Source organism: Balaenoptera physalus, assembly GCF_965194825.1.
Source record: "Balaenoptera physalus genome assembly, chromosome: 2".
NCBI lineage: Eukaryota > Metazoa > Chordata > Mammalia > Artiodactyla > Balaenopteridae > Balaenoptera > Balaenoptera physalus.
The window spans coordinates 109396037-109411375 of NC_138883.1; the positions used below are offsets into that span (position 1 = coordinate 109396037).

At 42.2% G+C, this 15339-nt stretch overlaps 1 protein-coding gene across 8 annotated transcripts in view; it reads left to right on the top strand.

Annotated features, from left to right (window-relative positions):
• ZNF609 (zinc finger protein 609) overlaps positions 1–15339 on the top strand; it is a 222180-nt gene that overhangs the window by 20143 nt on the left and 186698 nt on the right. For 5 of the 8 annotated variants that reach the window (XM_082444903.1, XM_082444905.1, XM_082444904.1 and 2 more), the window contains one exon: positions 6821–7694. The exons of 2 other annotated variants lie outside the window; for them this stretch is intronic. In XM_082444903.1, coding sequence (XP_082301029.1) covers positions 6948–7694 — 747 coding nt within the window. In that variant the 5' untranslated portion in view covers positions 6821–6947. The remainder of the gene's footprint in view (positions 1–6820; positions 7695–15339) is intronic. One more of the 8 variants, XM_082444908.1, reaches the window with a different exon arrangement.

Consider the following 15339-nt stretch of genomic DNA (forward strand, 5'->3'; position numbering starts at 1 on the left):
GGCTGAGTATGTGATTTCAGGGTAGCATCTGGAATTCAGGGAAGATGGTATAGTTTGGTTTTCTCTCAACTTTGTTTTATCCCACTGCTTTATTGACAATTCCCTGGGGCATCAAACCCTGTGAACCTCACACAATTTAGTTTTGAAGGCCTGTAAAGGGGGTCAACAACCTACTGGACTGGAACAGTTGGTAAAAGAGATAGTCCAGATGTTAAAACCATGAGCTTTGAGATTGGTACCTTGGCCCTGAGGGATTTTTGAAGCAAGATGGAGTCTTTTTGTCAGTCACTATAGTGTAGGATTTTATGAGCCACATCTGAAGGTAGGAGTAGCCTAAATGGAAAACCAGAGTAAGTGAAAACCACTGAGTAATTGAAAGAAGAAAGGATTGCCATTTTCTTTCGTAGAACTCAAATGGATATCAGTACTACCTGTAATTTAATTTGTAAAAATTTTTTTAATATTTATTTTTCCTTTATTTTAAAAATACTTTAGATCTCTATACAGTGTATAACCATGAAGCAGGCCTCTTTAAGTTGAGACCCTAGAACATTATGAGAATATTTGGGTCATTTTATACTTTTGAGTTGTCATATTTTTCAGATTTGGATCCTCATAATATGCTTAGAACCATGATGGATTCTCCCTCCATTTTATAATAAGAAAATTAATATTTAATGAAGCAACTTGGCTAACATCCTGGCTAGGGTCATTGGAAACCTGAGTCCAGAAATCACATCTCTTGATTCTCAGCTCAGTTATCTGTGTTCTACACCATGCTGCTTTCCTAGAATTGAGTGTAGCATATTTTTCTTTGTCCATATAGCTTTCGGTGAGAACTAGCTAGCCAGACGGATCACCCGCACACCCAAATGTGTGTGACCTGTGTGGTCGCAAGCAGAGTATACTCACTCAAACACAACTTTCACTTGCTCAGACCAAAGCCTGTAAGAAGATTGATCCAAAAACTGTAACAAGAGGGGAGGACAGATAAATTTACACTGGGAGAGCATTGGACAGTTTGCTACTTAGACCAGATTAGCTATAAGTAATTGGCAGTTAAAGAGATCCCTTCTCTTTGATGCCCTCTAGGATGGATACAGAGCTCTATCTGGGCAGAAGGAGAAGTATTCTTCTTCATATTGTGTTTGGACATAAGTAGGGTCAGTTGTTGCTTATGTCCTCTGGGCAGGGGCAGAGACCTTGCGTGAAGACTCTTTTTCTCATTCTTAGCCTGGAAGAGAGGCCTTGCTCATTACTGAGGTAGGGAAGTGGTGTAATATATGGCATATGCCCTAATAAAAAGCAATTAATGACCTGAAATGTGTGATTACAAACCAGTCTGTGGGCTGGGAGTCTGAGAGATGGAGTTGGGTTCCAGAGAGGAAACTGGAATTTGAACTTTCATTGTTATAGATACAGGGTATGAGGAGTGATTGTCATGGCCTATCTTGGTCCCTTAGCTATATCCACGCAGAGAAGAGTTCTTGGTGATCAGGTGCAGAACAAAGCACAAATGGCACTGGCAAGTAATTCCAGAGTTTGGTGAATCGTCCTAAATAGCGAAGTACAATTAGACAGAAGGAGAAGAGAGAAGAAAATATATCAGAAGCTCCTGCAAGTTGAAAGTACTTTGTGGTCTCTGTAAGGTATTGGTTCTCCTGATTCTGCACTTTCTCTGCCATGGAAGCAAGAGGTCAGTGCTTTTCATTTCCAGCTACCATGTTAGTTACCCTACCTCCTGTGGTTAAACATCTCTGCCGTGACCTGTCAGAGAGTTTGATTATTAGCTGTATAAAGCCAGGGATGTGGTAGGGAGCAGATGGAAAGTGGTTTGGCTGCTGTAGCCAGGCTGATTAAAGAATCCTTGGCAATTTTTTACTATATCTTTGGAAAGGTACCAACAAAGTTACTATGAAACCTGCTGGGTTTGGTAAACTGAATTTCTGAGAAGTCACCTGGTTGAAAAGTGGTACTTACTTAGCTCACTCAGAAATTAGAGGACAGTGGCTCTCTATAGAACATCAGGACCACTAAATATCAGTCCTCAGGATATGTTTTCTTTGTTTGCATCCTGGTCATTCAGAAATTCTGGGTAGTTTTCTAGTAGGGAAAGCACTTTTTTTTTTAAAAAAAAAATTTATTTATTTTTGTTTTTGGCTGCATTGGGTCTTCATTGCTGCATGTGGGCCTTCTCCAGTTGCGGCGAGCAGGGGCTACTCTTCGTTGCGGTGTGCAGGCTTCTCATTGAGGTGGCTTCTCCTGTTGTGGACCATGGGCTCTAGGTGCGCAGCCTCAGTAGTTGTGGCTCACGGGCTGTAGAGCGCAGGCTCAGTAGTTGTGGCGCATGGGCTTAGTTGCTCCACGGCATATGGAATCTTCCCGGACCAGGGCTTGAACGTTGGCAGGCGGATTCTTAACCACTGCACCACCAGGGAAGCCCAGGGAACGCACTTTTTGATAGGTACATTAATAGAATTTCAGATTTGAAAAGGGCCCTGGGCATTTCCAGACTACTCCCTATCACACATAGAAGAATTCTGTAATTTGCTTGACAGGTGATTATGGTTTTTCTGGTCACTACTTTCAGTGATAAAGATATGGCTTCATTAAGCATCGTGGGTCATTGTTGGGAATTCCAGGGTATTACATTTTTTCCTGAGTTAAACATCTGTCTTTCTGTAACTTCTACTCAGTGGTCCATTTTATACCCTCAGCATCACAGAATAAATTTCTCTCTTCCACATTGCAACCATCATATATTTGAAGCTAACCAGCCTATCTCCCTTCAGCTAACTCCTTTCCAGATTAAAGAATACCAGTTTCTAAGACCTTTCCTCTTATGAAATGGCTTTTTGGTGTTTTACTATACTCTAGGATATCCCTCCACTTAATGAATATCTCACTTAAGATGTGGAACTTGAAAATGAGCACAGACCATCAGATGTTCTTTTCATCTCCAGCTCCCTTTTAAGAAGAAGCACAATTTAAAAAACATGTTAACGGCAATATTTCTTGCTTACTAGAAAAAACAAAACAATTTGCCACGACATATGGAATTGGGACAAAAGGAATTTGAGGAAGTGTCTTTCCTAACTGATGTTAAGGCTGAATGTTCTAGGTTCAGCATTATTACAAGCATTGATTTTGCCTCATATCTTTTCCAGGAATATCTGCATTGAGTTTACTCTTAAGATTACAAAAATCATTTGGTATTTCTGTTTACAAGAATTATTCAACTTTATGCTACACTGAACTGATTTTAATGCTTCAGATAATTTTTAACAAGGTGGATATATATATGTTCTTACATAACTGAAAATCTGTTGTTTTTACATGTGACAAACAACTTGACTCAGTGAAAGACTCTTGAAAAATAACCTTTTCTCTTCAAAATTCTTTGTAGATTTTTCATTCTCTTTTAACATTTAATATTGCAGAGCAGTCTGAGGTTGGCCTAAGTTTCGTCCTTTGTATTTCAAAAATTTTGTTAGGATGTCTGCAAGTTTGGCTTTTTTTAAAATTGATTTTGCTGAAAAGGTAGTGAACTTTTTCAAGATCTTTTTCAGCTCAGTGTGTTATTCATATATTATGCCTTGATGGGTTGCTTTTCTCCCATTTGTTCTAGTCTCTTCAGTTTTGCTTTGAGTACTATTAAATACTTCCTCTGTCTTTCAATTTCCCTCATTGTTTTCTTTTTGCTGTCCTTTTCCTTTGCCTTCTGGAACAGTATCTCAAGTTTTCTTGTAATTTACAGATTCATTTTCCACAGTTTTAGTTCTGTGCTTTTTTGATTTCTGTATGAATTTTAATTGCATTTTTCATTTCCTTGCATCTTCCTTTTTTAAAAAAGAAATGAGGTTCTTTTGTCTAAGTTCATATCTTTTCATTTCAGCCTAGTATCTTCTTAATGCTATATCTTCTTTACTGTCATATTTTGTTTATCCTGCTCCATATGACAGGTCAGCCAGTGCAGAACTGTCAGAAGCTCTCAGTGAGCACAGACACTTTTATGTACTTTATATTCTTCCCTTTATATACCTTTCCAGAGTCTCTCTTCCATTACCATCCTATTTTCTAGAGGAAGGGTTTTTGTTTATTTGTTTTTTGGAGGAAGGTCTTTTGAAAGTTTTATTGAATAAACAAACATGGGATTGCTCTAATGGTTACATTACATACTGATGATAGTGCAGCTCAAGAGGAAAGTGGGGGGGCTTCCCTGGTGGCGCAGTGGTTGAGAATCTGCCTGCCAATGCAGGGCACACGGGTTCGAGCCCTGGTCTGGGAAGATCCCACATGCCGCGGAGCAACTGGGCCCGTGAGCCACAATTACTGAGCCTGCGCGTCTGGAGCCTGTGCTCCGCAACAAGATAGGCCGCGATAGTGAGAGGCCTGCGCACCGCGATGAGGAGTGGCCCCCGCTTGCCACAACTAGAGAAAGCCCTCGCACAGAAACGAAGACCCAGCACAGCCATAAATAAATAAATAAATAAATATTTTTTTTAAAAAAAAAGAGGGAAGTGGGTAAGTGTTAGATGAACGTGGGTTATGCTCTAAGCCTCACCACAACTGCAGAGATTGCAGAGGTGACAGATTATGATGTTGGGAAGAACTATGCTTTAATAATCCTTTGTAGTGCAGATTCAGTTGGCATTCCCATTTCTAGAAATGCCTTTGCCCCTCATAATAGAATTATTTTCAGTATCATGTTCCACTGCCTTATACACTCTCATTTGCTACTGTATTCCCAGCACCTAGTTTAGTGCCTGGTACTTAGTAGGCAATTAATACACGTTTTTTTTGAATGAATTAGTGTATAGTATAGAGAATTCCAAACATTTTACTAAAAATTTCTTCAGAATTCTAGATCATTATCAGAGGTATCATTTCTTTAATTTATTCAGAGATTATGTTGCCTTTACCTTGTGGGTGGCATTTTTTCATAGTTCTTTTTTTTTTTTTTTTTTTTTTATTTATGGCTGCATTGGATCTTCTTTGCTGCGTGCGGGCTTTCTCTAGTTGTGGTGAGCGGGGGCTACTCCTCATTGCAGTGCGTGGGCTTCTCATTGCGGTGGCTTCTCTTGTTGCCAAACACGGGCTCTAGGTGCGCAGTTTTCAGTAGTTGTGGCATGCTGGCTCAGTAGTTGTGGCTCACAGGTTCTAGAGCACAGGCTCAGTAGTTGTGGCGTATGGGCTTAGTTGCTCCGCGGCATGTGGGATCTTCCCAGACCAGGGCTCGAACCCGTGTCCCCTGCATTGGCAGGTGGATTCTTAACCACTGTGCCACCAGGGATGCCCCATAGTTCTTATGTCATGTTTTCCCCAACACACAGTTTTTGCTCATCGTTTTATGAAGTAAGATCTGTGTGGACTCAGTGTCAGAAGTGGTTGGTTGTTGTTGGCACTAAGCTCTCTACTTGCGTAAAGGATGTATTTTCTTCTCACATCGATGGCTAAATGGCCGATTAATGTGCACTCCTTTCTCTCTTACATCCCAGTTGCTATCAAGCATTCACTTGGTATAGCTCTGCTTTCCTAGGTGACATCTTCTCTTGAACTGCACCCTGGTTCTTTGACACTGCCTTGAGAGAGCAGGTGGAAAAGTACAATGTGTCTTATCTCTGTTTAGAGATATCTATGGCATTTACCTGTTAGATATTTACTTTGTAGGATTCATTGTGCCACCTCTGTTTTACCCTTTCTGCTCTGTCATCTTATGAGAGTTATTTTCTATATGCATATAGAAAGATGGTAAACGGGAGTGAGCAAGAACAGAAATCTTTGGCTTCGTCATAAAGTAATAGCTGGATGGTGTATGTTGGTTGCCAGGTTTTCTAGATGGTACACTCCCCAAGGAGAGGTATAAATTGCCTTTTTTACCACCCACCCCATGCCACCCCCTTTTTTAGCTATCTCTGTTCCATGTGGTGAGGCCCTGGTATTTATCAATATAGTGCCATCAGTCTTATACTATTAGAATGTAGAGACTTCTCCCACATTCTAGCACGAGGTTTTTTAGTACTGTTCAGTTATTGATAGGGTAACATTTTGTGTGTGTGTGTGTGTGTGTGTGTGTTTGTCTCTTCCTGGGTATTTTAGTGGGCAGTGAGAAAGACTACATTGAATTCTGCTATTTAGACATAATTTGAAACCTGGAGTTTAATAAGGCTGGCTTAACTGAACTGAAGCTGATTGGTTAAGTCCTCTCTGAGGATTGCCTCCTCTAATTGCAGGTTTTGTCCCTATCCTGATATTGTATTTTTCCCCAGTTCTGTTTGCTTTTCTCTTTTACTTACCCACAATTAGACACCCCCCCCGCCCAGCAGTAGAATGACAAGGAATCTATATTATTTTTAGTAGGGACAGGCCCTGTTAGTAGAGGGATTTAGCCTTTGCTAGACTATGTTCTGAATCTCTGATAGTTCAAGAAGAAGCAAGGAGAAAAGAGGTATGAGTAAAGTTGTGCTAGAGGATGTGCCAGGGCCTGTATTGATTGAGGGAGGATTGCCACCTGGCAGTGGTAGTAGAAATAAGTCTCTTGGGAATGGGAAACTAACTCTAGAGGATTCCTAGTTAAGACTTACTGCTGAATTTCCGGGCAATTGCAAATATTGTACTCTCCCCTGGGGAGATGGAGTGGGAATTAGCTTTTCCCTTGGTCCAATGTGACTTGGTTAGAAATACAACTGAACCTGTCTATTTGTCTTGTCTATTGTGATGTGATAGCCACCTAGGAAGGGTCTGTTTTTTGTGGGAGTTTATTTCAGCCTCTTTGCCTGTATTGTTTCCTTTAACAGCTTTTTAAATTTTCTTTTTCCAGCAATGATGTTGTCCACTGGGCATATACTGACCAATGTGGCAGGTCTGAGAACATAGCTGAAGCTGAAAATAGGAAAGCTGGGGGCAAGGAAGAGCCTTGAATCTTGAGGTGGGACGTTGACTCTAAGATGTCCTTGAGCAGTGGAGCCTCCGGAGGGAAAGGAGTGGATGCAAACCCGGTTGAGACATACGACAGTGGGGATGAATGGGACATTGGAGTAGGGAATCTCATCATTGACCTGGACGCCGATCTGGAAAAGGACCAGCAGAAACTGGAAATGTCAGGCTCAAAGGAGGTGGGGATACCAGCTCCCAATGCTGTGGCTACACTACCAGACAACATCAAGTTTGTGACCCCAGTGCCAGGTCCTCAAGGGAAGGAAGGCAAATCAAAATCTAAAAGGAATAAGAGTGGCAAAGACACTAGCAAACCCCCTCCAGGGACGTCCCTGTTCACTCCAAGTGAGGGGGCAGCTAGCAAGAAAGAGGTGCAGGGACGCTCAGGAGATGGTGCCAGTGCAGGAAGCCTGGTTGCTGCTCTTGCTCCCAAGGGCTCAGAGAAGGCGGCTAAGGCGCCCCGCAGTGTAGCCGGCTCCAAAAAGGAGAAGGAGAACAGCTCGTCTAAGAGCAAGAAGGAGAGAAGCGAAGGAGTGGGGACTTGTTCAGAAAAGGATCCTGGGGTCCTCCAGCCAGTTCCCTTGGGAGGACGTGGTGGTCAGTATGATGGAAGCACAGGGGTGGACCCAGGAGCTGTGGAGCCACTTGGGAGTATAGCTCTTGAGCCTGGGGCAGCGCTCAACCCTTTGGGAGCTAAACCGGAGCCAGAGGAAGGGGAGAATGAGTGTCGCCCGCTAAAGAAAGTCAAGTCTGAAAAGGTAAGAGGTGGCCAGATCTGGCTGCCCGCTGCCAGTCAGAACTGCCCTGGACTAACCGCCAAATGCTATGTGCACTCTGTGGGAGGCTCATTAGTTTGTGGGTAATGACTAATTACAAGGTCAGAGCAGCTGGTAATGATAACGTGGTTTTGTTCCAAATTAGGGGATTCCCTACAGATAGATTAACAGCAGGCCTGGACGTTTTGGAGAAGAGTATCTGTTGTTGGGGGTAGCTGCTTGGTAGAATGAATTTTCCGTAAGTCAAGAACCTCCAGCCTTGTCCTTGTCCCACCTCAGATACTTGTTACTAGAGACTGGCATCAACCTTTATATGGTTCCCAGCTTGATTGACATTTCATCCTTAGAGCCATTGATAAACTTAACAAGTTGATAAACTTAATAGGCTTTCAATTGAGTGCTGTTTTTAATGGGATAAATGGTGCTGCTGGGTCTCTGGAAGAGAAAAGGGTTAAGTAAGTTTCATTACATGATATCTGCCAAGTGTTCTATTGGTGACTGCCAAAGAGCAAAAGGTCACAGTTTGGGGCAGGTAAACAGTGGAGCAGGAGGTACTGAGGTACTTAATCAGGTCTTATGGATTAGTGTAGTGGCTATGAAAGTTTGGCCTTGAAAGAGGTTCTTTGGCCACTAAAGTATAGTTCTTGGCTGGGTATCTCCCTCAGCTATTGGGAATCAAGGTTTCCTGGTGGTTTAATAGCTGCCAAATGGTGTAATGATACCTTGCCTTCTGCTTGACTTGGAAGGACAGGTGCCTGCAGCCCCACAAGGGGCTCTCCTCCTTTGGGAAGATGATCTTAGTTCATGTCTCAGTAAATGGAGTTTGCAGGGTTAGACCAGAGTGGGTGTGAATCTAGGGTCAGCTCAGGCTGCCTTAAACTTCTGCAGCTTACAATTTCCTGCAAAGCGGCTGACCTGGTAATGAGCTGTTCATTGGCTCTTGATTTTCCGCTCTGTGTTCTGCTCACCCTGTGCTTTCAGCTGATCCCAGCAGATGCAGTATAAATTGATTTCTGTGTAATTGCATCAGCTGCAGCAGGGAGTACCTCTTTCCATATGTAAGTGTTAATAGAGGCAGGATGTGTATGTTTGGGTGGTGGTGTCCTCTCAGTGCTAGGTTGCACTTTCTTTGCTGTAGGTGTTTTGGTCCTTGCCTCTGGCACATCTGTAACTCTTAGCAACATCTGGGCTTCCCTGGTAACAGGGCTGTGAATTTTCTTCCGCTAATAACACAATGGTTTATTCCCTTTTACCAGTGGCAGCTGCCAGAGAGTCTGCCTATGTTTAGGTGGCAGATGCTACAGTCCACCTCAGCAGAGTCAAGTTCCAGCTGGTTACCGGCATGGTGCATCCTGTGCTGGCTGTGATTTACCATTTTCTCTGGGGTGCAGATGGATAATACTGTTTTAAAGAGGCCTAGGAGTACCAGGAGTTCTTGCTTCTGTTCCAGGCCCATTAGACTGTTCCCTACATCTGGCTCCAGTAAACTCTTGCCGTATATCCATGTTCATAACCTTTGTTCTTCCTGTGCTGAAAATTGGCCACTTCTGAGGGTGGCCTTCAGTTTCCTTTCTGTTTAGAACTCTTGACTCATGTTGCAATCTTCTAAGCCCAGTAGTGGTCTGTGGGTGAAAGGATTAATGATGCTTATCTTCATATTGGATTTAAGTCTAAATGTCCTTGAGAGTCTCCAGCAGAGAAGCAATAGAACCCTTTTTCTTCTTTCAGGTTCAGGGACTGGTTGGGTGGCTGCCCTTCAGATTATAATTGGGCTGAAAGGTGCAGTATATTCAGCTAAGAATACACCTTGGTGCCAGGGAGGTTTGCTTCTTAATAATATAGCTGTGTTATATGCCTTGTCACCCAAAAAGACTGAGAATGGGGCAGTGGAATGAGAGAGAAAAGGGAAAGAGACTGTGCTTCTATTTTTGGAGGAAAGATAAAATCGCTGAAAAGTACTCTTAGAAGAGGAAATTTGCTGTGCAGTTTGATGTTACTCTAAGCAAGAACCTGCTTTCTCAGTTCTTTTCCCTGTTCCCTCAACCCTCTTGAATAGTCTGGTTCTGTGGGGTGCCATTCTAAAGCATTTGGCCATTGAAATAAATAATTATGTAAATAAATATTTGGAAGTTGCTAGGAGATGAAAACACTGTGCAGAGAGACAGCGTTTCTGGAATGGAAGGAGGGAAAGATGCAAAAGGGAACACAGGCTAGGAATCTCGGAGTGGAGCAGCGTTTGAGAAACAAGGATCCCAGGGTGTTGGGCATATGAGGTGTTTGAGTCGGTGTTTGATGATTAATACTATAACTCGTAAGCTAAGTCTTTCAAAACTTCCTTAAGATTTTTCTCTCTGAGATATGGGCTTGCCTATGGCTTAACTGGTTTGGAATGTTTCTTCCATGTGGGGACAACCAACAGAACCAAAACAAAAAAACATGTTTTGATATAATCTAGGAATTACATACTCTGAGCTGGAAGCTGTCATGAAGAGGGAAAACTCATAAAATTTGGAAAGTGTCTTAGCTGGAGTCTCCTTACCCATACCCACTCCTCTAACCCCTTGGAAACAAGAGAGAAGACAAGTGGAGTTTGTGGTGTAGGACAGAATTGTCACATGTCTACAACTAGCTAATGAGGGAGATTTGAATATTCTAATTCTCTACCTCAGGACCTCCTCTCTCATCAAGGTAGGTATCTCAGTCTATGGCTGAGTGAATTTCAATCAGCCAAGAATGTGGATTTCCCTTCATGGGATCCCACTTTTGCTCCACCACACCTCTCTCTGGCAGGGCTCACTGTGCTGTTTCCCAGAGTTCTAGGAGAGACCAGAGATGGCTCTTAGCAACTTCTGCTGCCCTGAATTGTCATTGAACACTCCTGCCTCATACTTCCTGCCAGCTGAAGAGATGGGGGAGGGAATGTTGAGGAATAAACAAGACAGAGCCTTCCAGCTCCTGTCTGTTCCTTGTCTTTGATTTGATTGATAGGTTGTTGAGTTAGGGATGGAAGGGGAGGTAGGATGAGGGAGGGTGCCTGTCTGAATGTCCCCAGCTTAGTGCTCACGTTACCACTGTGACAGGCAAGAAAAAAGAATTTACAGACCACAGAAGGCAGTGATCTATCTGTGTTGACTCTGAGTTGGGGCTTAAACCAGGAGTTTAAGGTGAGACTCCTTTTTTTCCCAGATCGTATAAAGTAAAGCTCTAGTGGCTAAAGGATCTAAAAGTTTGCAGCCAGAAGCTCTCCTTGTCTCTTCAGCTGCTGCTTTTGATCTTGGAAGGTAGAAACACTGCACTGTGCTTTCCCCATGTTTGTGTCTCAGCTTCTGCTGCTCTCAGAATGCTGCATACACATATTTACCACTTCCCCCATTAGTTTAGGAGACAAAACTAAAGTGTGCTCTTTGCTCTTTCCCCTTACGATCATGTTTGCATCATATCCTGTGTTCTAAGAGCATCTTCCTTTGCCCTTGATTTTGTTTTCTTGCCCTAGTTTATGCCTTCCATCTCATTTCTCTCGTGTTGCAATCCCTCATTGCTCAACCAAGGTCAGGTCTCTTTTATTCCTTCTGATCCAGGGCTTTCTCTCTTAACACCTTCCTCCCTCACAAGCTGTTCTTTCTCAGCTAGTGGTGACATAGCAGTTAGCCGTGCTTCCTGAAGCCAAATACCCTCAAGCATTTTCCTTCTTGGAAAAAATTAAAAGAAGTTGATATTTATGTGGGACAGAGATGCATTCTCTAACTACAACGAAGTCTGAGCTTAATTTATTTTTTTCTTCAGCAGCTCTGTTTTCCATCCGGGTGTTGTAATTCAAGGAGGGCCCTGAGAAAGATTATCTTGTCCAATCTCCTCACTTTATAGAAGAGGGAACTGAGACCAGGGAGGTCATGTGACTTACCTAGACTCTCACAGGTAGTCAGTAGCAAAGCCAGGTTTTTGTTTACCAAGTTCTTCTGGCATATTGTTACTCTGGGATTCTTAACAAATCCTTCATTGTTATGAAGGATTCTGTTTTCCCACTTTAAAGACTACCTCAGAAACATTGGATGTAAATGCCTAGGTGCTCTTAAGACTGCTTTCATTTGTTTTCTATACCGATTTTAATATTGTAGGCACTAAGTAAACAAAGGATCTTTGAGTTTCACTTTCTTTGGTAAGGTGATGATGTTTACAAAGAACAACCATTTATAGCTGGCGCTGAACCTCCTGTGTTATATATACAGAGGGAAAATTACTTTTTAAACTGCTACTTTGAGTTTGATTATTGAGAGTGTGTGTTTGTGTGTGTTCTGGAGTATTGCATTCAGTCAAATTTTCATTGTAATCATTGAGGCATTGCCAGTTCCCTCTTTATTTGGCAATTGCAGGTATGAAAAAAAAAAACCCTACCCTTGTGCTTCTTGGGTATATCACTAATAGGCAGACCGTAAACGTATTGTGGATATTAACTGTTTTGTAAAGAGATGGTACTGTTAGATACCATTATCATCTTTCATTCATTCTGTATATTAATTGAGTGCATTTTACGTTCCAGGTGTTGTGCTTAGTACTGGGTGTACACTGGTGAACAGAACAGCGATGGTTGCTGCTCTTTGCTTACAGTTTTACCACCTAGAGCAGAGTTCCTGAAATTGTGTTCCATAAAACCATGTGCATCATATCATCTGAATGTCAGAAATGCAGAGTCTTGGACCTTACCCCAGATCTGCTAAATAAGTTTTAGGGGTAGGGGCCCAGAAATCTGTACTTCCAGAAGACTCTCCAGATAATTGCTATATACTTTAATGTTTGTGAATTTTCTTTAACCATCATTAAAGGTGGACACTTCATAAGTTGGGCATTGGGAGCCACTTCTAACCTAAAACACCAGTCTTGTAAACTTAAACTGCGCATGAGCTCTTACGCATAACTTAGTGGTTAAGAGTATAAACTCTGGAGCCAAACTACCGGGGTTTGTATCCCAGCTTTGACACTTATTAACTGAGTGATATTGAACAAATTACTTAACTGAGCTACCTCAGTTTTCTCATCTGCAAAATGAGGAAACAATAGTTCCTTAATAGGATTTTTGTGAAATTAAATTAGTTAGTTCATATAAAACACTTAGAACGGTGTTTGGCACATATGGAGCATTTAGTAAATATTAGAAAAGAAGAATAACATGATTTGAGTTGAAATATGTCTCAGTTTGCTCTAGGCAATAACGGGCTGAAATATAACAACATTCCACCTATACCGGAAGCCCAGTATGAATAGATAAGCATGTTGGCTAAGACTTGCAGCACTGTTCTTAGGAGAAGTTCCAAACCTGGATTGGGAAGCTTGCATACTGGTGATGTGTTCTAAAGGCCCTGATATTTATAGTGGGGTTTGATGAGGTAGAAACCAGAAATTGGCTTCAAAGGATATTGAAGTGGCCTGTTTAATTTCAGATTTCATATGAATTGAGTTTCCTTTTTGGCCATATCCCTGGTACGGGGTTGAGTATGTTGGATAGATATTACTGTGGGTTTGCCAGCAGGTGCAATCTCATGTATGCTGGAGAAGCACTAAATGTTTTTGTTTCTGCACAAGAGTGCATGGAAAATCTAAGTCCTAGTCCTTAATCTTCCTCCCCCAGCGTGAACTTGTATTTTTGCCATTTGGGTGTAAGAGCTTTTACCAACAGAGCTCATCCAGGGAGGCAGCAGGGCTTGGGCTTTCAGGCTGGAGGTGGCAGTAACATGCACAGCTGAGATCCTGCCACTGCTGGCTGTCTGAGCCCTCCTCTCTGTGGTTTTCACTCTTCAGGCCATGCTTGAGTAACCCGCCTCCAGAGCTGCTGACAGGGCTGTGTTCAGAGGCCTTGGAAATTACACTGTTCATTTCCTTATCATCCCCTGACCTGCAGCGCAGAGCCTTCTGGTGCAGGAACAAGGCAGAAAAAAATCCAGACGGCTCCCAGCCAGCATGTGTCAAGGGCTACAAAGAAGGAAATTGGACTTGCTCACTTAAAAACGTTGGGGTTAGGCTTTGATTTTTGGTTCCTGCCGAGAGTTATTTGTGGGTGTGCGAATGTTCTATCTCAGTGTATATGTATAGAAATGAGTCTGTGCATGGCAAAGCTGTAGAGGAGGAGCATCTGAAAGTAGAGAGCAGAGAGGAGATTGCTTTTCTCTTCAGTTAATTTCCCAGTTGTGCCATTGGGATGGGCCTGGAAGGATTACCATCAGGAAAGTGCTAGGCCATATTAACATTTTAAAATACATTTCTCTAGGTACAGTTGAGTCACGGTTGAGAGCACCCACCCAAGTATGAAGCTCCCCAGGCTGGCTGAGGGGACATTTAACAAATCCTGTTCTCTGAAGTTGTTCATCCTAGATGACATTGACATAGTCAATATTTAAGCTGCCTCAGAAAGTATAGAGTTTGGGTCAGTCTTCAGTAAGAGGAAGAGCTCTTTTGAGATGGAGAATAGTGTGACAAAGGAAAGATAGGGATTCATAGCATTTTGTGATTTTTTTTTACTTATGGAGCAAAATTCCCTTGTTTTCAGAGCCTGTCCTTGTGTTTTTAGTGTTACGAAACAAGCTACTTATTTCTTCCTTTGGGCATTTCGCTTGCCTCAGGAGACCCAAAGGAAACACTTTTCAGACTGAAGAAGTAATATGTGCCTGGTAAGGTTCTTGAGCAGAGTTTACAATCATTCTGACCTTAATTTTCCTTCTTCTGGATTTCCACTGCTTTAATGTCATTTGTGACATTGGAGCCCTTGTGAAGTGGGGAAAAAAGAAGTCTTTTAGCTTTCAGAACCTGGAGATTTTTTTTTAACATCTTTATTGGAGTATAATTGCTTTACAATGGTGTGTTAGTTTCTGCTTTATAACAAAGTGAATCAGTTATACATATGTTCCCATATCTCTTCCCTCCCTCCCACCCTCCCTATCCCACCCCTCTAGGTGGACACAAAGCACGGAGCTGATCTCCCTGTGCTATGCGGCTGCTTCCCACTAGCTATCTATTTTACGTTTGGTAGTGTATATATGTCCATACCACTCTCTCACTTTGTCCCAGATTACCCTTCCCCCTCCCCGTATCCTCAAATCCATTCTCTAGTAGGTCTGTGTCTTTATTCCCGTCTTACCCCTAGGTTCTTCATGATGTTTTTAAATCCTGTGTCTCTCTTGTTGGAAGTGCTCTGTAGAGAAGTGTTTTTACATGAGAAAGGTGACAGCTAAGGTGAGAGGGAATTACTTCCTTTTACCTTCTTATAAAGCTGTGATCCCTATACCAGCAACATCAGCATAGCATCTGGGAACTTGTTAGAAATTCAAGTATCAGTCCCCATCCCAGGCCCCCAAGTCAGAAACTCTAGGCTTAAGGCCCAGCAATTTATGTTTTACCATTAGCTATCCCATTGATCATGATACACACAAAAGTTGGAGAGCCACTGTTGTAGAGCACATTGTCCTCTTAATAGTGAAGATCAAATTCACCAAAAACTTGAAGGGGTAAAAAGTAACTCTGGACAGTAGGTATGATTTTTTTTTTTTTTTTAATTTCCCGAGTGATGTTCAAATATATCTTTTCTCTTTATGGACAAACTGACAGGAACCTAAAATTGGAAGCAATCCTAAGGGTTTGG